Below are 26,643 nucleotides of genomic sequence, written 5' to 3' on the forward strand. Positions count from 1 at the left end.
GAACCTAATTCTTGAGATCCAGCGGACTCTTGACATAAGCTTGCCTACTAGCCCCAACTCCATCAACCGTAATTGTACTTTAGTCATAGCCCAGAATGCTTAGCATTTTTGCACCAAGACCTTTTAAGAACAAAAAGCAGACCAACTAAGGGTTTGGTTCGAGGTGTTTGAGGGGAAATATTGAGGGAAATAAGTTGGGAGGAAGAATGAGAAGTTTTGGATTTTTTTGTACCTTTTTGAATGATCATTTTTCTCCACCCATGTTAAAACTGATTTCTATGAATTCCCAACTATTATGAAAATTGGAATATTCGCACCTAAAACATTGTTATTTTAATGGCTATTTATTTCTATTTGTTCTTTTCAGTGAATGGTTTCTTTGGGGCAAACTTTGGCATAAGACCTGTCCTCCTCCTCCCCCCACCCCCTTCCACACCATTCTAAACTCCAAAGTGGAACATCTTTTCGGTTTTAGCTTTTGTTTTTACCATAATTAGAAGTAATGTCGCAATCTGATTGGCTACGCCTCGTGAGTCCGCAACATTTTGACCTCTGTGACAACGAATAGCATTGTTGATAGGAGTACAGACCACGCTGAGTCACTGTGGATTTGTGAATTTGTTTTTGTTTGTCTTTTTGTTTGAATTTTGTGACAATGTCTTGGAATATTTACCTCCCTAGTAATTCATCGATGATAGTTTTTCTTCTTGTCTCCTTTTATACCTCGTCTCTCCTTCCCCTCTCCCGCATCCTCCCCTCGCTCATCGCGTTTCTGGTTTCTGCCACTCACTGGAGTGGCAGAAACCAGTAAGTCTACTGAGGTCCCCTAGTAGGCAAAATGCGAAAACGGCCAATAGTGGAAAAAATGCTAAAGCGGTTCCTAGTGGGCAAAATGCCAAAACGGCCACTAGTGGACAAAACGCGAAACAGCCACTAGTGGACAAAATTCTAAAACGGCCCCTAGTGAACAAAATGCCAAAATGACCAACTAGTGGAAAAAATACCAAAACGACCAGTACTAGACAAAATGCTAAAACAGCCACTACTGGCGAAAATGCCAAAAGGCCCTCTAGTGGACAAAATACCAAAACGGCCATTAGTGGACAACATGCCAAAACGGTCACTGGCGGAGAAAATGCCAAAACGGTCACTAGTGTACAAAGTACCAAAACGGCCAGTAGTGGACAAAATCCCACAACGCCCACTCGAGGCCAAAATGCGAAAAAGCCACTAGTAGACAAAATGTCAAAATGGCCACTTGTGCACAAAATACCAAAACGGCCACAAGTAGACAAAATGCCAAAGCGGCCACTAGTCTACAAAGTACCCAAACGGCCAGTAGTGGACAAAATGCCAAAACAGCCACTTGTGGCCAAAATGCCAAAACGGCCACTGGTGGACAAAATGCCAAAATAGCAAGTAGGGGACAAAATGCCAAAACGGCCACTAGTGGACAAAACGCCAGAACGGCCACTAGTGGACAAAATGCCAAAAACGGCCACTAGTGGCCAAAATGCCAAACGGCAACTTGTGCACAAAATACCAAAACCGCCAAGGGTGGACAAAATGCCAAAACGGCTATTAGTGATCAAAATCACTAACTATCTGAATTATTATACATCGTAGTCACCATCTGTCTTCTCATTGGCTAAACACTTACAGTTAATTCTGGGAAACAGTGCAACCTAAAGATTATTCACTAATCTGTACCTACAGATTAGTGAATAATCTGCAGTTTGAGCGCAATGCATGATTTCCAGTGAAGCAATGTCAAGTTCACGGACAGCGAAGTAAGAATGGCTTCTCGATTCGCTTCATCGACCCAGCGAGAAATTGAGAGATTACCTGAAGATAAAGATTCGGAAAATGCTAAAAGATCGACAAAAGTGGCGAAGGAACTTTTCTACGAATCATCGGCCTTAAAGAGAGAAATATTCAGGAGCCACACTACAAAAAGGAAAGAAAATTTGACACAAAGAAAATTTGTTCACCACACAGTTGTACATTTTTAAGTGTTCGAAAATAAACTGTGTTCGCTGCGATAATGCGTTTAGCGTTATTTCCATTAAAGCAATGTATAATAAAACGATTATTAGATTCGGTTTTTGTGATATCCGGAATAATCAAGGTCTCGGTTAGTGTTATCAGCCTCAGCCTTGGGCATCGGCTGATAACACTTACCTCGACCTTGATTATTCTGGACATCACAAAAACCTCATCCAATAATTGTTTATAATCCGAACTCGGAATAATCGAGGTCTAGTTAATCGAGACTCGACAGTATTATCTGGTGTCTCCAACATAACGAAAAATATTTACAATTAACCTACCAAGAGGGCTTTTTGTTCTGGCATTATCAATTATATATCCATACAGGTCAAACTTCATATTTTTCTGATTTATCCAAGCATTTGGGTTTATCCGGACAAAGCGAGTTGTGATCGGTGGATCGATGGGAAGGATATAAATCTTGTCATAGTCGTAATGTACTGGAAATGCCTGATGATTAAAATAAATTCAATTTGATATTTTCTTATCACCACCATCATAAATATACGTATAGGTAAAGAACGAAACGGCTCAACTCAATGGGTAGCAGTCGACTGGGTAGAAAACGCTCGGGGGTACTAAACGACTGGTAACCAGTCAAAATGAAGCACACATATAATTGATGCTTTCCAAATTAATTCCTTTGTAAGGATGTATATAGTTTCCAACGAATTTCGTCATTGCTAGTCTAGAAACGAAGATATATAGCTCTTTCCGGTTCAGATCCCTTTACAGCCAGCTTTTGAAGCAGAAAAATATTAAAAGTTATATTTAATCGTACTCGATGAATAATGATGCATTAAAACAAGGGCACTATTCGAATTTCTTTCGCTTAGGTGTAGGATTTCACATGATTTAAATTTTACGCTTATATCATTCATCGATTGGATGGTTTGTCGAGTGTTTTATATATGAAGGCTGATAGTTTGGAAAGAAACTGTTTGGGGCTGCGTCGGTGGGAGTAACGAAATAATTTGGATATATCAACAAAGTTGAAGTGGTAAATTGGCCACCGTAACGATTACAAAAGCTGACGTTTCGAGCGTTAGCCCTTCGTTTTATATATAGACTGAGAAGGACGTTGCAGAAATGAAAAGATTAAAAAGAAATTAAAGAAATAAGGAAAGAAAAATTATAAACCTGTAGATTTCTTTTCTTTCTATGCAACATGCAACCTTCAACAAACACGAAGTGTTTGTTCTGAATAAATACGATGTGTCATCCAAATGAAAAAAAAAGAACAGGCCCGGTTGTCTCAGAAAGGTAGATAACGTGGATAAATCTCCATCCGGTCGATAGCGTGGTACTTTCCTGTCAACAGTTATCCTCTGGATAGCGATTTATCCTTTGAAGTGAGTTATACGCCCTTTGAACATCTGGACCCAGGACTTTAATCGCCTCTCCCCCTCTGAAGTTTGTAGTATTAAAAATGTCTCCATGGCTAAAAAGGTCTGTGCTTTTGGATTAAGGATGAAGTCCATGACCTCACTCACCATTTCAAAGCAAACTTTCTTCACAATTCCACTGCAATATTGGGAGCCTAACGATGCCTGAATTGTTAGAGTCAAATTTAGGCCTCAAGGAACAGCGTAAGCACGTGAGTTAAGGAAAATTTCAGACATGCGCAGATGACGTCTCTTGTTGTGTTTACTTCTCCCTGTACGCTTTTAAAACTTTACCGTTGAATATCTTATCAAAACACAAAGTCTCTGATAGTTTAATACTTAAACTGCGAAGACTGCAACGGAGTTAAGGATTCCACCGTTTTCTTTTTTTTTCTTTTCATCGACTTAGTGTTAGAAATGCTATTTTTTCGTACTGTTTTGTCATTCATTGCGCGTGGTGTTTATTTATTATTTGGAATTTCGAAACGGTCAAGTTCAAGAATTGGCATCGTAATTTCAAGGCAAATTGAGGTTTGTAGTCCACTGTTGTTCGTATTAAAGTTATTTTCATGTTTTTAACGCGCGCTCGAGATGTAATGGAGGATTGAAATATATCGACTGAGTAAAGCAAGCACTCGATGCTCGAGGTAAGATTATAAACTAGGTTATCTTGTCCCTATCTTGGGGGTGTTGGTGGTAATGGGTCGATTAGCTTACATTCAATATCGCCCACCCGAGATCGAGAGTGAACTCCGGTTTATTCGTCAACAGGAACCAAGAGCAGTTAATTATCAATCACTTCTTGAGTTCTCGGTGGTACTATTGATGATGGTTGACTGATATCGATTGTTAAATCAATGCTTATTTCTTTTGGGCGCTTTGAATGTGGAGGATCGACCAATACACTGTTTCTTTTTCGACCACACTGCATATTCATATTTGTGTTGGTCCAGATTTAGAGGCTCTGACAAGTTGCCTGTATGTGAAAAAAAATTCCATCGGTGTAGATATTTACAATAGGAGCGAAGAAAAACGTTTAAAGAGGAGAGACGATTCATTACGGGTCAGATTTGTACTACTTATCTTTTACACGGAGTAAGGAAAAACAGGATAATGAACTTGGCACATTTTTAACAGTTCCAGTGTTTAAATCTAATTTATTACTGTTATGCATTGTACACTAACTGTATGTAACATAACATTGGCTGCATCACTTAGCTTTAATTGCCCTTCCTGTACAAAATGATTCACTTAATGACAAGAACACTTATACACAAGTCATGTACTTGTCACATTAAAAGTTACCTACTGCTAATGATATGTTTAATTATACATGTGCAACATTAAAATGATATAATCTACGTGTAGTTAAATAGTACATTTATTGTGGTCTTAAACTGCTGTAGTGAAGTGACAGCATTTCAATGTTTGTAATATTCTACTAAGCTACAGTCATGCATAACAATTTAAAATCAGATATATTACAGCTTCATTTACCTACTGTTCATTTTGAATGTAATGTTCAATTCATTTAATTCAAGATCCAATACAACATGATTAAATACATGCATGTCTCAGCTTTGGCTCCATGCACTGTACTTATACCCTGCAAAACCAGTTACAATGTTGCAAAGCTAACATACTACATACACTAAAACTGATATTGAGCTCTGTTCATTTAACTAAAGTGGCATATACAACATGCTTTTATCAGGTGAGTTCTAACACGTTGCATTGAAACATTTATTAATTTTTAGATGTGTCTCTTTGTGTAAAAATGCATTCATGTTGAGGTACATTTACTTCATGCAGTGTGGGTCAGTGAAATCAGTTCTTATGTACAAATCTAAAATGTTTAAAAATTACTGAGCCACCCCCATGACTACTTTATTCTTCATGTGTAGGCAATGGCGTAATATACACCGTCATGTTGGACCTGGAAAGACAAGTAGTTGGAGGTGGGAAGACATTTGGAAGGTTTTGTAAACACAACTGGCATTTTCTTGGTAGATCATAAATTGGTAGCTCCTCCCCATAGTTCCACACCTTTAGCGCTGCTAGCTGCATGAGTCTTGGAACTTGTCCATCAGGTGTACTGGTAACTCCCTCAATTACTGTTGGGCTGAATGACCTTTGTCCCTCCAGTGCAGATGTTCCCTTGGCAGAAGCTTTCCAGTGAAGTTTAAGTTTGTGACCATCAACTTTTAGTGACTGAATCATATCCGGTAAGTCATTGTTTACTTTCTTTTCTATCCAAGCTTTAGGGTAAACATCCTTTGCTGTAAGTGGCCCATGTGTGCTGTTTTCTCTAATCTTGTTTAAGTTCTTTCTTGCCTCTTGCAAGAGGTCTGTGGTGAGCATTTGGGCATATTCTTTCATTCTTTCTTCATGAACTTCACGTGCGGCTTCTGTGGTCCTGGTCTTGGTTTTTCCACTGTGCAGAATGTTCTCAACAAATGTGATTGAAGCCTGTTTTGATAACTCTGACATGTTATCACTAAGATACAGTTGCGAAAGGTTGAACTGTCTTTCTGCAAGAACATTGTTAACTGGAAGACTGAAAATGTTGTTGGCGTAGAACTCAAACAGGTTTGGAGTGGCTTCTTTACCTATGAGTGAGCTCTGTTGTGATAAAGCCATTTCTTTGATCTCACATAGCAACTGGGGTTCCTTTAATTTCCAATGAGTGGCCCATTTAATTAATCCAACTCTGTCCTTAGAGACCAATGTGAGAATGTTCTGTCCATGAACATGAAAGGGAATGTTCACTGACTTTTCTTTTTGATTTTCAGATCTGACTGGAATTCCAAGAAGCTTTAAAACTGAATGCCAAAAATGACCTTGGTATCTCTGATCAGCTCCCATTCCAAACAACTTAGTAAAAGTTAACCACTCTGCTCCATGATCTTTCATTACTTTAAGTGCTTCTTGTAACATCGCCGCCTCTGCACTTGTTTGTGAAAATGGTCAATAGCTGCTGGGTCTCTCAATGACATCTTTACCTGTTGTGATGTTACAGGAAAATGTTCTGATGGAGACTTCAACATTTCACTAATTAAAGTTTCATCGTGCTTCAAAACAGTTGCTGGCCATAACCAGGCAAGGTAACCACTGGAAAAACCAAGTTCTGCATCACTAGCTTGGGACGTGTTCAGAGATGGAATGATGAACTTGTCAAGGAATTCAAACAAAAACTTGATTTCAACTTGAATCATAGGACTTGAGCTCATCTTAATGACATCTTGCCAAATAGTGTGGTGGCTATCTGATTTTGGCAATCTTTGAAGGAGATGCTCAGCAAGCTGTAGACAAGCTTTTCCATACTTAAGATACCACTGGAGTATCATGAATCGTGATTTTGATATAATAATTGTTTTGGGAATGGCAAGAAAGCCTTTCTGCGCAGAAGGTAGATCTCTTCATTTAGGATTGAGCACACTTACCATTACACCTTTCTGCCTTTAATAAGATTTGAATATTATAACACTTGGGTTGTATTTTTATGTGGTATCCTACAGATGAGGAAGAAGTTGTGCCTAAGAAATTAAAACCCTCTGCCAAACACACAGAAACAAAAGCAACTAAAGAGGTCCAGCAAGTTAAAGAGAGGTAACATTCAACACTCTTTTTCATTATATTTGATATATTTTAGTACCAAACCCTTGTGTTCATTTAGAACATTGTATATTAGTCTAACTAGCAGGGCTCGACACTAACAGTAGCCCACTAGCCACAGACTATAGTAGAAATTCAGTTTTGGCCAGTTGTTTTCAATTTCCACTAGCCAGCAGTTTGGCTGGTAAGTAAACTGAAATTGTCATCAAAATCTAAGATGTTACTAGCCACTTGGCTAGTAAGTTGAAAATTTAGTTTTGAGCCCTGGCTAGGGATTCCTCTGGATTCTTCACAGAATTCTCTAGCTAAATTTTAATTGTACAAGTTTTTTTTTTCTTTTTTCACTCTATGTCATCAGAGGCAGAGAATGTTAGACTTGCCTTTGGACACTGCTTTCGTGCTAACACATTTCACCCTTTGATCTTCAGGAGTGACCAGCATTTAATTTTTCGTTAAAATTAATAATTATAACCCCTGAATCAGACAGTGAGGTCCTGAGAATGAAAGAAGCTCTTGATTGTTAAATAAATTCTCCTTGCCAGCACTATAGGAAATGTATTGAGAATGGTATGGAGAATATGCATACTGATGTTAGGGTGAAAAAAAAAAACAACAGCAACAACAACAACATGAGGGAGACAGTGTAAAACAGTCACCAAGAGAGAATTTTAACACAGCATTCTTGACATTATTGAAATACTAATTCATGGATTTTTGTAGTTATCAAATAATCTTTTTTTTTTTATTAATATTATTTCTGTTTCAGTCCAGTCAAACCTAAAGAGAAAAAAGTGACCTCTGCTTTTGATTTCTTTGGTTCAACTTCAGTGGAAAGGGAATCCAGGAAAACATTTGCTAATAAAGGAAAACAGGTCAGTGACTAACTGCACTTCTGTGTCATTCCTTTCTTATGGGGCAGAGGGGAGGTAGCAAGGATTGGTGTGAGGAGCCGTTCCTGGTTCACCCACTAAATAATTTTGAGAAAAAATTCAGGCATCATGTGTAGTTTAAACATTATTTCATGCATCACAAAATGTAACAAGGAAAACATTAAACCTCACTATACTATGTCTTTCTGTAAAATTCAGGTATCATGTATGAATCAGACACTCTCTCATAGTAAATTGTATGTCAGCTTGGACTACAGTTAACATTTTCAGTGTACCATCTTGCAAAACCAATGGATAATGGCCAATGCCTGAGTCACATATCGTATAATCAAATTATTGATTTTAAGAATTTATTTTAGGGCATGGAGAGAGGAGATGTTGGAGAAAAGTTGTAGCCAAGAATACTGTTCTTCTAGCGAGGATTAACTAACCCTGATTTTAAACAATTCCATTTATTACACCAGCTTTCTGTCAGTCACTGTACTTTTCACAAAGGAAGTTGAATATGCTTCAAAATCTAAATTACACCAAACTGTGATAGTGATATAATAAACAGTTATCCCTTACAATCAAACAAAGATATTTACCCAGTGGTATCTCGCAGTTTCTCGCAATTCCTCGTACTAGCAAATGACTCAAGTTGCATATTCATGTCTATGACGTCACCTAACAAATTCTAATTACAAATTGTTGGGGATACAATGACGCCAACACCAGAGGCCTTATAATTACATGTACATGGGATTACACCCTCTTCTACTTCCAAGATCTGAAATTAAATTCTTGGTACTGCCTTTCACATACGTCATATGATTTGTACTCTGAGAATATGGCATTGAATCAATCAATATTTTTCTTGTTTGAAGAGTTTGTTCTCATCACGTAATTGCCGCTTGATGTGGAGTCGTTATTGTTATGAGAAATTAGAGGATGATTCTGAAGGGTGTTGAGCTCAGTCTAGAACCCAGTCTGCTTCATCCCTTAGTTCCATGCAGAACCATCTAGAAAATGTTTTAATACTCCTGCAGAGATCTGACAAGTCTGAGGAAAGTGAAGATACGCTGAAAAATAGAAAAGAAGAATCTAAAAATGGGAGAGATAAAGGAGGAAGAGAAAATGGGAATGTGAATGGTCAGACAACAGAGCAACCATCAAAGAAAAGAAAGGAAGACTTCTCAGAGGCAAAGCTGAATGTGAAAAAGCCCTCCTCTGAGAAGAAAAATGTTTGTAAACTTTTTGATGATCATACTCGTTTAAAAGTTGAAAATTTAACCATTTTTATTAATTAATGCTTAAACCTACTATCCTGAAGGTTACTCACATTGTTTGCATCTGTGAAGCTGTTCTACTTTGACAATAGATGGTTTTTTTCTCAGAAACAGAATACATGTACTTCACTGTCAACAATCCTATTAAGAACAGCTCTTGCCCTGCGAGGACAATGCTCAGCTGTTGGAATGTATGACATACATGTATGCTATACATGTATGATATACTGTAAGTCCTCTATTAAGCCTGCCCCCCCTCTAATAATCAACCCCCCCTAATAAGCCCCCCCTCTTTAGAGAAAGAAATTTATTAAGCCCCCCCACCCCTTCCCCCTCGAAAAACAAAAATTCAAAATAGCACTCCATGTCAGTAAGTACAGAGCTGTGGTCTACCAGCGCCCAGTGGCCCCTGGTGCCTTGCTTTTGCTCTTGGGCAACTCAGGAATCTTAGATTTCACAGTTTCAGAGCAAGTAATTGTTTCAAGTAATTTTAGTTTGTCATATCCTATTGTATCCTGGTAGTGCACATCGCGGTAAATGAATAAGCTCTGCCCCTCTAATAAGCCACCCCCCAAAGTACCTGAAATAAATAACCCTCCCCTCCCAGGGGGGCTTAATTATTAGAGGATTTACAGTACATGTATGACGTACATGTATGATTAAATTTGACATATGTGATATTCATCTATGACATGCATGTAACCATTTTAAACTTTAAAGAGTAACTAGTAGCTAATTTCCCTAAGAGTAATACAGCTAATTATCATATAGATACTGATGAAATACCAGGATTTCTTCTTTTACTAAAAAATCATATCTTCACCACGCGCAGTGAAGATACTATTTTTATCTTTCATGTGTGAGGATATTGGTGTGGCCATGGTTACCAACATAATTACCCAATTGCTGTTTCGAAAATGAATAAAAAAAGTTGTCTTTTATGTGGAAATTTCATCAGTATCTATATACCGTAATAAACAGAACATTACATGGCCGCTTGCGGATACGAATTTTATCCTCTTGTGCTGAAAGTATCTCTCACTCGTTCGCTGTGCTCATTCGTGAGAGATACTTTCAGCACTCGAAGATAAAATTTGTATCCCTGCGCAGCTATGTAATATCCTCTATATCATTCATTAGAATCACAAGAATAAAGGAAATGATCAGCAACCTCAGAAGCTTCGATTGCTAAACAAATTCTCCTTGTCAACACTTGAGAAAAATTAATGTATAGAGAAGAGCATGGAGAATATGACTGCTGATTTTAGGCTGTAAGGGGTTAACTTTTGTTTCAGTTTCTAATTTTATCTATGGACTTTCAGGAATTATCAAAGACAACTCCTGCTTGCAAACTGGCCTCCAAAGCTGCCTCATCTGTATCACCAGCAAAACCAACAACCACAGTTCTGGAAACTCCAGTTAGAGACTCAAAACCAAGTCCAAGGAAAACTGTTACTCCCACAAACAATAAAAAAGGTGACAGTAAGAAAACTCCAACCAAAGGAACGCTAAAGGTGTCAAAAGTAGAGGAGGTGGATGAAGTTCCTCCTTCTTTGGAAAAGAAAAAGTCTGGCTACCGTAGTTTTATGGCAAAAGATGGTCCAAGGGCCCTTGGATCAAAGGAAATTCCTCAGGTTGGTTAGAAAGTCCATGATCTGATTGTCAATTCTCCTTTCTAGCTGTCACTCGTTTTCCTGTAACTTAGTGATAAGAATTTTGGTGTTACACAAGTATGTAGATCAAGATGACAACTTCTACTTGATTATTGAGTATTCTTATTACCAGTTTGCTGGATAATGTATGGATATTCAAGGGAGAGGTTACCCAGCTGTTAATCACATCTGGTAGTTGAACAACCATTTCTCAAAGCTCCTAATGCAGGGCTCGACACTAACTTTTCAACTTACTAGCCAAGTGGCTAGTGATATCTTAGATGTTTTTAGATATTACGACAATTTCAGTCTGTTGACTAGCCAAACTGGCTAGTGGAAATTGAAAACCACTAGCTAAAACTGAATTTCTACTAGTCTGTGGCTAGTGGGCTACCTTTAGTGTCGAGCCCTGCTAATGGTTTGTTTTCCATCCTTTCGTATTCTAGTAAGAGATGTACAACAAAGGAAAAAGAAGATTACTATAGTTAAAGCTGGTTTAGAAAATCTGCCAATAAATGTCACAGAAAAATGTTTAAACTCATAGTTTTATTTAGAAAAAAAAAAATTAAATGTATTTTATTCTTTTACGCTCAGTTTTTCTTTTCAAATGTTGGATCAATGTTAGTGTCTGAGAAATCATGCACCCGTTAGGGGTGGGGTACATGTAGGTGTGCCGTTACTCAGATACCAAATGTTTATGGTGCTTCCAAACAGATGGTACAATTTTTTTTGTCCCTTCTAACTTTTCAATTTGAAAGGTATTAAGAGGCCTTCAAGGAAAGAATTATTCATTTTGCTTTGTACATCTCCTTGAGTCATGCATACTCTTGTTGATTTACGAATCAACTTAACGGCCTGCTCCCAGTTGGCTTGTTAGCTCAATTGGTAGAGCGCTGCACTAGTATCGCAGAGGTCAGTGGTTCAAGTCCCGTACAGGCCTGATTTTTTTCAGGTCTGATTTTCGCTATTGCTTAAATAGCGCTATCTACTGCGAGGATCGTGCATCATACGTATCTTGTTGATTTAATGTTTAGGGAGAAGAAAACTGTTTGGAAGGACTGATGTTTGTTATTACTGGAGTCTTAGAAAGTATCGAGAGAGATGAAGCAATTGATCTGATTCAGAGATATGGTGGGAAAGTTACCCAATCAGTGAGCAAGAAAACAAGCTATGTCGTTGTGGGACGGGATCCAGGAGAAAGTAAACTTTCTAAGGTAATGGACAGTTCAAAACAAAGAAACAAATAGAACTTTAGAAACAAAATTGAAATGTAAAGGAGGTCATTTGTTATGGCGGTGGACATCCAAAGGTTGTGTGTTGAAGTTGAGTGCTACATGCAGAAAGGATTGATCAGTAGTTTGAAAAGTGTTGGTTTTACAGAAACTTATGTAGGAATTCACCACTGGGTAGCTTGTAAAATCCTCTTTTTTTATCCCAACACTTTTACTTTCAATAATTTTTTTCCTTAAGTCATTGGCCTTCAATTGAACATTATATTTTGAGTTTATGTAAAATTCTGGGCCACCACCACATGAAAATTGGTGATTATAGTTTACAAGCAGATATTCAGGAATATTAAAACAGTCTATAAGTGAAGTAGCTTGAGGAATTACTGGTAGCTTGTGACTTTGGTTTCACTTTTTTTTTTGTCTCTGGTACTTCACTCCTAGGCTAAGCAATGTGGAACATCACAAATAGATGAAGATGGTCTGTTTGAGCTTGTCAAAACAAAACCAGGCAATGCGACCAGCTATGAACCACCTCGTGTGGAGAAGAAGTCTAAGAAGAAGGAGAAAGCTGAACCAATGGAGGCACTCAGCCAAGGAAAAGATCACTCTGAAGGTGATTTGTCACAACTGAGTGAAAGATCTGTGTCTTCTCCAGCGACACAAACACCATCAGCATCACCTGCGCTGAAAGGTGGGTGCTGCAAATTCTTTCAACAATTAGAACAGGAGCATAATTTCAATGGAAATTTCCTCACCAGTAAAAATTAATATCCTATTGTATGGTAGTTACATTTAGCAAATACTTTCTAGGCTCTTTCTTGTGTGTGTTTAGGTGTAAGTTGCTAATGACTTTTAAGTATGTGCTGTACCAACACAGTGGCACATAAGCCATAGGCTAGTCTATGATGACTGATTACATATGCTAATAATTCATTTATTCATCCTCTTGTTTATCTTTTCATTTATGTATCAGTTTGCTCATTTTTCCATCCTACCATCTATGGGTCTGTGTTTGTCTGTCTGTCTGTCTGTCTTTCTATCTGTCTGTCTCTTTGTCTATCTGTCTATCTGTATGTCTGTCTATCCGTCTGTTTGTTTGTCTATCTGTCTGTCTGTCTGTTTGTCTATCTGTCTGTCTATCTGTCTGTCTGTTTATCTGTCTGTCTCTCTATCTGTCTGTCTGTTTGTCTATCTGTCTATCTGTATGTCTTTCTATCTCTCTGTCTGTCTATCTGTCTGTCTGTCTATCTGTCTGTCTGTCTATAAGTTTGTCTGTCTGTCTGTTTGTCTGTCTCTGTCTGTGTCTGTCTGTCTGTTCTTGTGTGTGCTTGTTCATCCTTCCAATCAATGTTTATCAGTCTGTCCACTAGCCAGCATCCCCATTCGTTCCCTTACAGCAGCGCCAACCAATCAGTTTAATCAACTATTAATTCTGTCAGGTCACTCACCCTCTTTCTTATTAGCTCACCCACCCATCCACTTTACCTATCAGTTCACTTCTTAGTCCAGCTGTCTGTCCATATAATTATCTGTCCTTCCATCTTTGCACACTTTTTTAAACAAAGTTTAGTTTGTTTTCCTGTTTGTTTGTTTGATTGTTTTGAAATTTTTGATAGTAAAGGTCATTTGTTTCCTTTTATTGTTTGTTTACTTGTCTGTTTGCTTTCATCCAGGAGAACCAAGTTTGTTGTGGGTAGACAAGTATCGGCCTCGTGCTGTAAAGCAGATTATAGGTCAGCAGGGTGATAAGAGCAACATGAGAAAGCTGATGAACTGGCTGAGAGACTGGGAAAAGAACAGAAAGAAACCAGCCTCTAAATGTGAGTGTGCATCTAATTCTAGGTGTTCTTTGTAAAGCATCCTGTGTCATGTAACTTGCTCAATGAAGGATCAAAAGGTTGTACTCCAAGCCCAACCCTTGTGATTGTGATGTATTCTTGGGTAAGGTGCTTCACTCTCAAAATGCCTTTCTTTCGCAAAGAATGGAAGTGGTTCAGGCAAACTCTCAGAGGAAGCAGATGGAAATGAATGCTAGGGATGGCAGGGCTTGACACTAACTTCTTTTCAACTTACTAGCCAAGTGGCCAGTGACATCTTAGATGTTTTTAGATGTTACGACAATTTCAGTTTGTTTACTTGCCAAACTGGCTAATGGAAATTGAAAACCACTAGCCAAAACTGAATTTCTACTATAGTCTGTGGCTGGTGGGTTACCTTTGGTGTCGAGCCCTGGAAGGTAACTTGATGCGGAAAGAGCAACCTTGTCTAGAGGGAAGTATAGATATACTGTAACATACCTGATGCTACTGGAACTTGGATAAGCTTCAAACAGATTGGCTTTCTGTCTCTTTACCCTTCAACTCCCATCAGTGATCAAGACTAAATTTCTCCTTACAATTTTTTTTTTTTTTTGGCTTAACCCTTTAAGGAATAAACTTTTTAAGAGTATCAAGATTTTCCCTTGCTCACAAAGAACACGCTATTGCTTTTTGTTTTTTTGTTTGTTTTTTTCTAAGTTTCGTCTTTCCGCTCACCTTATGCGATCGATAAGATGCTGAGATCAGGCCTTAGAACTAAAAAGTGTTTCATAAACGAGAAGTTATGATATTAGAAACAGAAGCAATAGTGGAATACTAAATCCCTTGTTCAATGATGTTGCTTATCACTCGCAAAATAGGCCCGCATAATTTATGTTAAACATTCTAATAAGGGGCATTTGCTCAAATTACAAGCACACAATAGTAAATGGATAACAGTTTTAATTCAGTTCCTTTTTTTTCTTCTACAGCTTCGTTTTTCAAGAAAGATCAAGATGGATCGTCCTTTAAGGCAGCTCTTCTGTCTGGTTCTCCAGGAGTTGGTAAAACAACAACAGCAACACTCGTCTGTGAGGAGCTTGGTTTTACTTACATTGAAATGAATGCCAGTGACACACGGAACAAAAAGACTTTGGAGGAACATATATCTCAGTCATTAAGCAATAAAACCATGGATGGTTTTCTAACAGGTAGCAAAATTTCTGTAAGATTTGGAATGACGAAGGGCGAACGCTCGAAACGTCAGCTTTTAAACTCTTTACGGTGGCCAATTTACATTATTAACTAAGTTGATAAAACCAAATTACCTTTTCTTACTAAACTGACTTCACTGCATCATTTTCTTAATTTCACCTTTTTGCTGCACTGTACATGAATGAGTTATTATGGTAACCTACAATGTATCATTCTAATAAACACATGCAAACTATCTTTATTTTAGCATGCTTTGTATGTGCGTGTCAATTGTTTTGTTCTCAACTGTACACTGCACTATTGTACAGTTCCTCTCAAAAGTAAGTTGACAGTCTCGACTAGAAACTCGATCTCTGATACTCGAAACTATCGAGAATCGAGGATCGAGATATCGAGTGTCGAGTATCGGGTATCGAGTATCGGGTATGGAGAGTCCAGGTTCGAGATATCGAGTGTCGAGTATCGGGTATCGAGAGTCCAGGTTCGAGATATCGAGTGTCGAGTATCGGGTATCGAGAGTCCAGGTTCGAGATATCGAGTGTCGAGTATCGGGTATCGAGAGTCCAGGTTAGAGATATCTGGTGTCGAGTATCGGGTATCGAGAGTCCAGGTTCGAGATATCGAGTGTCGAGAGTCGAAGGTCACGAATCGAGGGTCGATCCGCAGTGTCAATAAAGCTATTTTATTATTGCACGTAGAGCAGTAGTGAAGGACGAAGTGCTTAACATGCGGCTTCTTTTTTTTTCTTTCTTTTTGTTGCGTCAGGTCAGAAAGCAGACCCCAGTAAACATGTTCTCCTTATGGATGAAGTTGATGGAATGGCTGGCAACGAGGATAGGGGAGGCATGCAGGTATGGAGGGAAAATATCATGATTTTTACCTGTTTTGTTTCTTTCTGTGTTTGTGCTTTTTCCTTGTTTTTGGTTTTTGTTTGTGTGTTTGTGCTTTTTCCTTGTATTTGGTTTTTGTTTGTGTGTTTGTTTTCAGATTTGTTCTTACTTGATTTTTTTTTTTTTATGTTTCTCTTTGCTTTTTGTTGTTGCTATTTTGCTGTTGCTGTATTATTTTTGTCCGAATTACCTTTGGCCTCATTTTCAAAACGAGGCCTGGTACTCAACTATTCATGCGGAAGTGAGTTCAATATTCATGCAAATGAAAACTTACAGGGAAAGGACGAGTACCAGGACCGCTTTGAAAAAGAGGCCAAGGGTATTTCGGAAATGGGCTATTGAAGTCATTGTTTCAAACTTTGATTTGTCTTCTTGTTCTTCACTTTGGAAAAAAGCAACCTTTGACAAAAAAATTACTGTTAATTCCATTTATTGAACAGGAACTCATATCGCTGATAAAGAACTCAAAGATACCCGTCATCTGCATGTGTAATGAAAGGAACAGTTCAAAAATACGCAGCTTGGCAAATTACTGTTTTGATTTGAGATTTCAGAGACCTCGGGTTGAACAGATCAAGGTAATACCAAGCGTGCCGTTTTTTTTTGTCTGTTTGGTTGGTTGTTTGGTGGACGCCTGCATGCAGAATACATATTATTATATCTTCTTTCCCAGTAAAGAATTTGAAGTTAGGAATAAACAGTACCGCTCTCGTGTATTACAACACCCCCACGCGCGTGTGTAATTCGTGGGAATTACACGTGCTTCCAGTGCGTGTAGTTACGTGCGTGTAGTGGTTTACACGCGTGTATTTTGATTCGTCTTTTGTAGTTGTCTGCGCGCAAATGCGTGTACTCTCACACGAATACGATCGCTGTAGGAGTTTGTATTTCGACTTAATGATTTCAAATACGTGTCTCAAAGCCTTCGTCAAAGCGAAATATGAAGCTATAATGAAACTCTGACGAAAGGCTAACGCTCTAAACGTGAGCACCAGAAGGTCTCTTCGGTGGGCAATTTGCAATGTCAACTCTGTTGATAAACTAAACTACAAAGTCTCCTACTGCGGGATACATGTTCGTTTTGAAAGTGTCGGCCTTAAAGTCTTTGATTCTCCATTCTCCTCGACCTTACATATAAATGGAGAATCAAAGATGTGTTTGTTTTTCAGGGAGCCATGATGAGCATAGCATTTAAGGAAGGACTCAAGATACCACCCCAGGCCATGGAGCAAATTATCGTGGGCGCAAACCAGGATGTTCGACAGGTAAATTGACAAAATTAACTCCACTGACATATGGATAGAGCTGCTTTTTTGCATTCAACTACCAAGCTCAATTTAGCGAGACTCTCTCCCACCCGAGTACCGATCAAAAGTAAGTTGATACTGTGTTTCAAAGTAGTATATTTTTATGCTACATAGCGACATAGCCTAAACAAAGAACAATGGAACTTCCATTGTAGAGCTTTTGATATGGAAGCGGGTGAGAAAATAGCATATTGAAGAAGAAAGGTGTGTGTTGAAAACCTGAAGTTCTAGGCAAACAAGAGGGGGGAGGGATTGTTTAAAAGAGGGAGATTTCTATAGTGGTTAGTATGGGGGTTCCAAAGTGTTCACCGTTGCTCAAGACTTAAAATAGTGATCTCGTGATTGTTTGCTCGCGTTTTTTGTTTTTTTTTGGTGTTTTTGTTGTTGCTGTGGATGTTTTGGTGTTGTTTTGTTTTGGTTTTGTTTTTTCCTTCTGGTTTGTTTGTATGTTTGTATGTTTGCCTTTGTGCTGAGCTAAACTTTCTTCAAATGCGAGAAAATGAAAAAAAATACTAAAGAAGTAATAACAGGGAGGGAAAAGTTAACGAATTAGGGGAGTTCAGGATATACAGGATTCAATTAGATTGAAAATGGTTTTTGCCGCAGGTTCTTCATAACTTATCAATGTGGACAGCTAAAGAAAAGTCGCTTAACTATGACCAGGCAAAGGAAGAGGCTGCTAAAGCGCAAAAAGACATCAAAATGGTAACAAGTTTATCATCGAATGGTGATAAATTATTTATTGTATTTGTTTAAGATAACATTCTGTCCATGTCTAAACCGTTGCGATTCGTCTACGGTCGTTGACGAATCGTCACACCGGAAGTCGAGAGGCATAAGTAATATGTGAAAATGAGTACCATGGTTCGACGGAAGTTGAACCGTGTGTTAACGGAAGTCGAGGGGCGTGAGTAATGAGTGAAAATGAGTGTCATATATGAGAAAATGATAACATGAACCTTTCACGTTCTTAAGGCGTGAAACGACTGAAAGTCCATCGTCAGAAAATTATAAAAAATGCAGGGGTAGAAAATGTTGACGAATCGACACAATTCGCACGGGTCTACTCGATAAGTTGAGTCGATTCGTCTCACCGGAAGTCGATTCGCAGAAGACAATCCACGACTCAAGCCTCGCGACTAACCCTGCAGATTTAGTCGCCGTTACTTTTTACCGGTGACCATTGCGGCCCAAACGGTAGCAGCTTGTTGGACTACAGGTTGGTTTAAAGTCATATATAACAGTTGCATGGTTTAGAAAAAAAGTGACAGGAGGCCTTTTGATCGTCAGGGTGCATTTGATGCCGTGAGGAGACTTCTCTCTGGAGCTGAAAGTTCCAAGATGAACTTGATTGAAAAATCGGACATGTTCTTTTGTGATTACTCCATGATGCCTCTCTTTATGCAAGAAAATTACCTCATGGTTGAACCAGGCCAGGGCCGGTGAGTTGAGATCTCAGTACTTTTGTTATTCGCTTCAAGTTATTAGAGCAATTTTCAATTCACTTCCGAAAGTAACTCGGGATTTTTATGGTATTGCTCCACTCCGCTTTGTGATTGAATTAAGGAGGCGGCGTGGCCGAGTGGTTAGGGTATTTTGAACTTGTAATCCGGCGGCCCGGGTTCGAGTCCTCCACCCTCTACCCGCTGGATTTGTTCTCGGTTGCCCCGAGTTTAACTCCTCGGCTGCGCTCTGTAAATAGCCTACTGGTCTGCCTCTTTTCAGTGGGGATTTTTCATGCACTTCATGTTTATTTAAGATCTTTGTTTGATTTATTTGAGGGCTACAAGTTCATCAGTCGAATTACTGTTATGTGTTACCCTCCTTAAATAAAGTTGTTATTGTTATTATTATAATTATTGGTCCAGAAAACTCACGTTATCCTCTCAACCAGTCAGATTCAAATCTTAAACCCACCACGACCGCGTTTTCCCGCGCTTTGAGCTTTGAAGAGTAAAGAAAGCAGGAGGGATTGGATTAGGTCTGGTCGAGAACGACCCAAACCTCCCTCGTTTTCGCTCGGCCACTTCTATGGCGCCCTTACAACTTCGTTCTGTTTTACGAACTGAATGTCTGAAGCAAGTCAGTCATTTACCAACCATTCATTTAAACTTTTTAGGTTAACTAATTGTTATGGAGAGCGCCCATAATTTTCTAGAGTGCGTTGCGTTACGTAATTATTAAAAATAGAACGAAGAAGTTTCTAGAACATTTAGTCATGATGACTAAGCGAGAACTTTAAGGAGAACCTTCTAGAACCGTGACTCAGCATATTTTTGTTATGATGTAATCATAGTGTAATGTTTCTAAAAATAGCAATATTACAGATCTCTAGAACATTCTAGAACTTTTCTGAAATATATATAAGGAGTCACGCTAGCTTAAAGAGGGAGGCCTTTTAGTGAGCTATAACTGCTGTTGCGAAGAGCCCAGAGGAGCGAGAGCCGGACAGAGTTGTTTACTGGAATTGAGAGCCGTGTGGAAGGCTACGTGAGAGAAAGAATTACGGACGTCGACAATTTGTTAAAGATTTTCAAGAGAACTGTAAGTTGTGCGGTAGTACACTGAGATTTAAGTGATATTATTTGTAAAGGGCTCTAAGTTATAAGGATACTGATTGTATTAGTATTTATATCGCTCCGTAGCTAAGTGAAAAAGATAGTTATTGTACTGGTTGTCGATATCGCTTCGTAGTTATTACGTCAGTCAATAAAGTAGTTGAGTTGTACGAGTTAAAGAGTACTTACGAAAGTGGATTGATTCGTAATTTCGATGTTATTCTTATGTTTTTGTTTTTTTTTTTTTTGCCATGCGTGATTGCCTTATCTAGTGGTGATATAAAGAAAACGCTGTCACTCGTTAGTCAGACAGCCGACTCCATTTGTGATGGAGATTTGGTCGAAAAACTCATCAGGCAAGGAGGCAACTGGTCCATGTTACCCATGCAGGTACGAGATGGCGCTTGACAAAATTTTGCTTTTGTGATTTGGGTTTTTATGACAATCCCTGTCGCTCTCGTTCGTCCACAGGGAACTAACCCGCGCAGCTGGCGCAGAAGAAATGCCACCCCCCCCCCCACACACACACACACACACACACACACACACACACACACACACACACACACACACACACACACACACACACACACACACACACACACACACACACACACACACACACACACACACACACACACACACACACACACACACACACACAGACACACACACACACACACACACACACACACACACACACACACACACACACACACACACACACACACACACACTAGGCATAAATTCGCAACATACCGAGAAGTATAAATTCCTTGGTTCGTGTTGCCCGCTTAACCCTTTTTTCCCCTAACATTAGTAGGATATGTTCCCATACAAGGTGCTAAGGAGAATTGATCCAGCAATCTAGAACGTTTTTAGTTGGTGATCATTTCCTATATTCTCCTGACCTTAATGTGTGATTCAGGGGTGATTTTGTAATGAGAAATTAGATGTAAGTCGCTCTTAAGAGGTTAAATGGTTAAGGCAGAGAGGAATAGCGCGAACCTCTCTGTCATGCTTATACTCGCTCAATAAATGCCCATAAGAATTAAAAGTGGCAGCCAAGTAACATTCCAGTTTGACCTTAGTGTTGATTTAGCGCTGCTGGATTTTTTTTCAGGCCATGTTTTCGTGTGTGATCCCGTCAACCTTTATAAGTGGGGGAATGGGTCAGAGGATCGAGTTTCCTCAGTGGCTGGGTAAAAATTCCAAATATGGCAGGCTAGACCGCATGCTTCAAGAATTGAAGGGTCACATGCGATTGAGGTAAGGGTATTTGTGGAATGTGACCAGTGTAATAAAGAGCATTTCGATCAGGGTTATCGTAGTAAACTGTCAGAATAAAATAGAGTAATCAAAGGTAGCCAATGAGAAGCGGAAGTAGAAACTGGAAAATTTCCTGAAGTGCAAAAAAACGCAAATAATTAAGACGCGTTTTACGTGTATTCGGTACAAAAGATTTTGGCTTTTATTGTTGTTGTCGTTGTTTTTTGTTTGTGTTGTGTGTTTGCTTTTTTAGCAGTCTGCATTAAGCATCAAAGCAAAACCAAAGCCTCTTTCACTCTTAAATTCGTATTATCATTGTTATCGTTATCAGTATCATTATTCGTTGTCATTATTATTATTAGTAGTAGTAATACGTATTGTTATTGTTATTGTTACATTTGATTTTATTTATTTATTCATTTTTTTTTCTTTTTTGTATTTTTTCGTATTTTAATGTTTATTGATATTTTTTAGCACATCCGGAAGCAAGTTGTCAATGAACATGGACTACATTCCTTATCTCAGAAAAGTCCTCACCAGTCCGCTTATGACTCAGGTATGTTCGACGGAAACTCGTTTCTGGTGTGAGCTTGCTCACTTGAAAATCAATCAATCAATCAATTTATCAAACAATCAACTAATAGGCCATTTGACAGTTGTGTATTTAGTTGCCAAGCCTTTGATTTGGAGTGAGGCCGAAGATGACATATATATTTTTTTTTTTTTTTTTCTTTTTTTCCATACTCTCCGCATTTTCTTTGGCACTAAGAAGGAGAAGTCGTTTGACAATCGTGGAGTCTTAGTTTGGTGATCATTTCTTTCATTCTCATGGTCTTGATCCCGTTTCTACACTTAGGAATCAGACCAGATTAATTCTGGTGTGTCCAGTGTCATTCAAATCATGGAGAACTATGATTTAACCAAAGAAGACTGGGATTCTATCATTGAGGTTGGTCAATTTGAAGGACAGAGAGATCCAGTCGCGTCGATTCCTTCAAAGGTTTGTACATTCCTGTTGGCCACAAAGACATGAAAATGCGTGGTTTTTAGTTTTCAGTGGTGGAGTCGTCCGTGATGTATTTGGTGCATTGACGAGTAATTGCCTTTTTTCTCTGGGTTTCCTGTGATAAATCCCAAGTTTAAAATTGCCCTGCACCTTGCTCGCAAGCTACATTACTTTATGTTCTTTATGAGTAACTTGGGAAACTGTCATTTATAATCGCTTTGAAATTTTTATGACGTTTCTCTTTAGGTGAAAGCAGCGTTCACACGAACCTACAACAAAGAAAGTTTTAAGACACCTTACGCCATTCGCGCGGCGCCAAAGAAGGGACGGAAAGGCGGAGCAGAGGAAGGACAAATGATGGAGGAAGAAGGAGAAGGAGATGTGGTTGAACAACAGGACGACGACGATGATCTGGAGAATAACCCCATGATCAAGGCGTCAAAGAAACCAGCCAAAGCAGCAGGAAGGGGTGCGGCAAAAGGCGGAAAATCAAAGGAAGGTGCTAAGAAAGAAGCGCCGACATCCAAGGGAAAAGGAAGAGGAAAAAATAGAAAATGATAGGTTTGTGCGGGAAGGAGCACCTTCACTAGGAAAATATTCGACTGGGATGGCAAGGATTAATTTTAAAATGTATAGCCATGGAATAATACCTTTAGAGCGGATGACAAAAATGAAAAACTTGAAGGAAACCGAGGCGTGTCTTTCATTATTTTCTGCGATTTGACTGCTTGGAAAGATGTGTACATCCAGCCATCCGCGAAATTCTAACCAAGGACTATGATTCTTTAATCCAGGTCTTCCTTAGCGTTGCCTTCCTGACTGCTTGAGGTCTCTGTCATCCGAAACATACAACGCACACTATAAAACACGAGCAATGAAAAAGTAGACCCGATGCTAAAATTACAGCGACGCATCATGCCGAGAGGGAATTCCTATTCAAAACTATTCCACTTAGAAACGTACGTTTCTGTGATTTCAGATTTGAGCTGCAAGACGTTTGTGAAACGATTTCATTATCCATGGCCTAAATCTACCATCGCTTGTAACTCAAATACCTGAATTACACGTGTGATGGGGATAAAGGAGGCATACTTGTGTCGCCCAGGACTTACATAGGTGGCTGTATAATTGTTCACTAACTTTACCCTCTTTTGACTCTGTTTGCGGAGCAAAACTTTTTTTTAATTTTCTGTTTCTTTTTTTTGCCGTCTCACGCGTCCGCTTCCCTTTTTTTGTCAGCTGAATAGTTCTGAATGGATGAAATAGATGAGAGCAAAGCTGCTCGAAATGTCAAAATAAAATTAAAAAAATAACGACAACAACAAATATAAAAAAACAAGACGAAGCGATGAGGCATCAAATACTTTGTAGCACTCACGCGAAAATAACATGGCTGAATTTTATAACCGTATAACTATTGTCTTGACACCAACTTTCACCTTTGATGGTGTTATGAATTTTACATGCACCACTACCATACATTTCTTTTTTTTTTTTTTTGATAAAACTTTGACTCGTAAACAACGTTCTGTTGGTGTGATATTTTATTTCTTAAAAAAAAAAAAAAAATTATTCAGCCACTTTATGTACTTCATAGCCCTCCATCGTGTCCTGTTTCAGCTTTGCGCGAACTCTAAGAGTGACTAACATCTAATTTCTCCTTACAATTTCCCCTCTGAATCACGCATTAAGGTCAGGAAAATGGAGGAAATGATCATACGAACTAAAGAAGCTCTTGATTGTTAAACAAATTCTCCTTGTCAGCACCTTAGGAAATGTATAGTGAACAGTATGGAGAATATGCATGCCGATAGTAGGTTGTAAAGGATTAACTCTGTCCAAGAGATTATAAAACTCGAGCGCAAACAAGCCTGAGGGGGTGTAAGCGCTCAGGATGGAATATTCCATTTTTATGCTTGTGACAGCCTATATTGTGTTTTTTCGAATTCGTAGCGTTTAAGCACATGAGAGAACTCGTAGAACTTGATATTATCCATGTTTTGTGTCCAGAATCATGATGGATAACCAGGAACAAAAATTCATACACTGTAGTTTCTCTGATTTAGTCCAACCCCTCGGTCTTTATAATTCGTAAGGATCAGCTGAAATTTAAAGGACAAAATTAAAGTAAACAAGAGCGATAACCTGTAGTCTGTTTTGTTTTTGTTGTTTCTGCGTTTTTCCGGTTTTTCTTTTTTTGTTTTAGCTATGTTGATTGTTGGTTTGTTCGCTTCTCCGTTTGTTTGTTTATCTTTTTTTTTTTTTATTTTCTCCAGTTCTTTGTGTTTATTTGTTTGTTTGTTAGGTTAGAATGGAGTGAGGAGTCCATGCCACTGCCTTTTCGCTGTCATTTCCTGTCCAATTTGCTGATCACCAAATAATGTGGTATGAGGGTTGTGGGGTTTGTAGGATATCGCTGAATCTATCTTACTCATCAAAGTGAAGTTAAGCGTCCCCTGCTTTTTAACGACTTTGAGGCGAATAATTATTTTAGCCTAATGCTCAGTCACTGTAGGCGTTTTTTCCTTCCCCTCCTTCTTAACTGAGTTTACTCTCGCTTAAGCTATCCTATCAGCGAAAAGAACGACTACTAATCAGCAAGTCGTTTCGTGGAACAGAAATTGTCTTCAGGATAAGCGTTCTTACCATTTCGAAGTGAACATCTGTATAGCTCCACTCTAAGACAGGGCTTACCGTACCACTGAACTGGGTTGATTCGTACAAATCGAGCTGTCACAGAAGGTTCTATTGTATTGGGCTTTACAAGCAATGGGTGAGAGGACCCACTGAACACCTGAAATGTGATCAAATGAAAGAATAGAACAGAGCGTACGATTCTGTTATTTTTCATTTCTATGATGGGGAAGCCTTTCCAGTTACATTTTTATCTATAAAAAAAAAAAAAAAAAGTTTGCAAAGCAACATTTCGACATAATTCATTTCATTTCAGCTGCAAAAGATCGCGTTACAATTTGAACAGCATCTCGCCTAAAGAAGGGTATTTCTCTCGGCGAACATCAAAGTAGTAGCGTGGCACAGTTCTGATATATAGCAAACAAGACCAATCATGGTTTCGTCATGGCTAGCGTTCTCTTGCATTTCGTGAGGTCTTCTTGTTTCTACTTGGAGCTTTAATTGCCAAATGAAGACATCAAGGTTCCCTCTGATTGCCTGTTTTGGTTTTGGGTTCTCGAAACGCGACTGAAAACTGCTCCATTTGAACAGAAACAAAAAACGGCAAAGGTTTGAAGCGAGGCGTTAAATACAGACACTGATCACAGAATAGTTAAGATTACATCATTCCTTCTACCTTAGTTCCCAGTCCGTTTTCGGTGTAGTTAAACCACGTGCTACCATCCATGCTGAAACTCAGAGTAAATTTGCGCACGAGCCAATATTTAGTCTCCTGACCTTGAATGGCCACGCCTTTTATTTCATCAGCGTAACCCAAGTCTACTTGAAAATATGGTTCGGCATTATCGCTGAAAGATAAGGGAGTTTGCATGTTGTTGATCACACGCATTTTTTCCCATAAGGAAAGCAGTCAGGGCATAGAGGAATTTGTACGATCTTTTAGAATATTTTTGTGTGTTATGTGCATGGATTGACAGACGAAATGAAAGTCTGCATTGGCTTAGTGGAGATGGTTGCAAGATCGACATAAGTTAACAAAAAAGTAGTACCTGAGTACAAGGTAGTAGGGAATTTTTCGTCGAGCGTTCAACTCGGTATATACAAAGTATCTCATGAAATAGCATAGCGAATGACTCAGATATCGAGTTGAACACAAGAAGAGAAATCCTATATCTACGAGTAACCATGTATGATTTTTTTTTTTTTTTATCGTATTAAAACCATAGGCCACAATCCGAGAAATTTTCGATAATCGACCTTGGATTGAAAATTGTAAACGGTGTGCCATTCATTCGTCAACCTAACAAAGTGGCGCGAAGGGTGAGTGACGTGTTAGCAGTTGACTGGCGATATGAACCACACGTGAAAAATGCCGTCATTTTACCCTTGCGTTGTGTCGGCCTTCTCAGGGCTGGAAATCCTTTTATAATACCAAAGTTTTTCAGTATACAGTATTTGCATTTCTATGCCTTTCGGAAGAGAGAGCTTTAATCATACCCATTTGGACACCAGGCACTTGTTCTGTTTCGAAGCCTTCCGTAGGATGCCGTATAACTCTCGCCTAATGCAGAGCTGCTGTAAAGTTGAGAGTCACTCAGTAAACCGGTCTGTAAACCATAACTGCAGTCTGAAGGTTCAAGACAAAACTAAGACATGAATGATAAAGTGAATTCTTATTAACCATGAATAGCGCCGAGCTTTTCCCATCTCTCGCAGCGTTGAAGAGAAAAAATAGTCAATAAAGAGAAAAAGTCGGCAACTTGAACAATCAGTCGCTGTAACGAAGGGCTAGAGCTCGACTGCAAGCATTAGAGACTCTTTACCGCTGCCAATTTAGATTACTGTCTTAACTCTGTTGAAAACCAAATTATCTTGCAATC

General features: G+C 38.8%; 1 protein-coding gene and 1 long non-coding RNA gene across 2 annotated transcripts; both read left to right on the forward strand.

Moving 5' to 3' along the window:
- Positions 1 to 3,687: 3,687 nt before the first annotated feature.
- Positions 3,688 to 8,881, forward strand: LOC111320506 (uncharacterized). The gene is made up of 6 exons (XR_015996127.1): positions 3,688 to 3,965; positions 5,339 to 5,659; positions 6,227 to 6,843; positions 6,953 to 7,043; positions 7,816 to 7,921; positions 8,299 to 8,881. It is a non-coding gene; the product is annotated as an uncharacterized LOC111320506 (long non-coding RNA).
- Positions 8,882 to 10,529: 1,648 nt separating this feature from the next.
- LOC148737100 (replication factor C subunit 1-like) lies at positions 10,530 to 24,273 on the forward strand. Its single transcript, XM_088747273.1, has 15 exons — positions 10,530 to 10,841; positions 11,894 to 12,073; positions 12,530 to 12,779; positions 13,762 to 13,908; positions 14,877 to 15,095; positions 15,865 to 15,950; positions 16,430 to 16,567; positions 17,159 to 17,254; positions 17,903 to 18,001; positions 18,587 to 18,738; positions 20,127 to 20,244; positions 20,978 to 21,123; positions 21,598 to 21,679; positions 21,980 to 22,123; positions 22,376 to 24,273. Exons 1-15 carry the CDS (start codon positions 10,794 to 10,796, stop codon positions 22,685 to 22,687), a joined length of 2,217 nt encoding a protein of 738 aa, XP_088603399.1. The 5' UTR covers positions 10,530 to 10,793; the 3' UTR covers positions 22,688 to 24,273.
- The last annotated feature ends 2,370 nt before the right edge of the window (positions 24,274 to 26,643 follow it).

Source organism: Stylophora pistillata, chromosome 2 (genome assembly GCF_964205215.1).
Source record: "Stylophora pistillata chromosome 2, jaStyPist1.2, whole genome shotgun sequence".
Lineage (NCBI taxonomy): Eukaryota > Metazoa > Cnidaria > Anthozoa > Scleractinia > Pocilloporidae > Stylophora > Stylophora pistillata.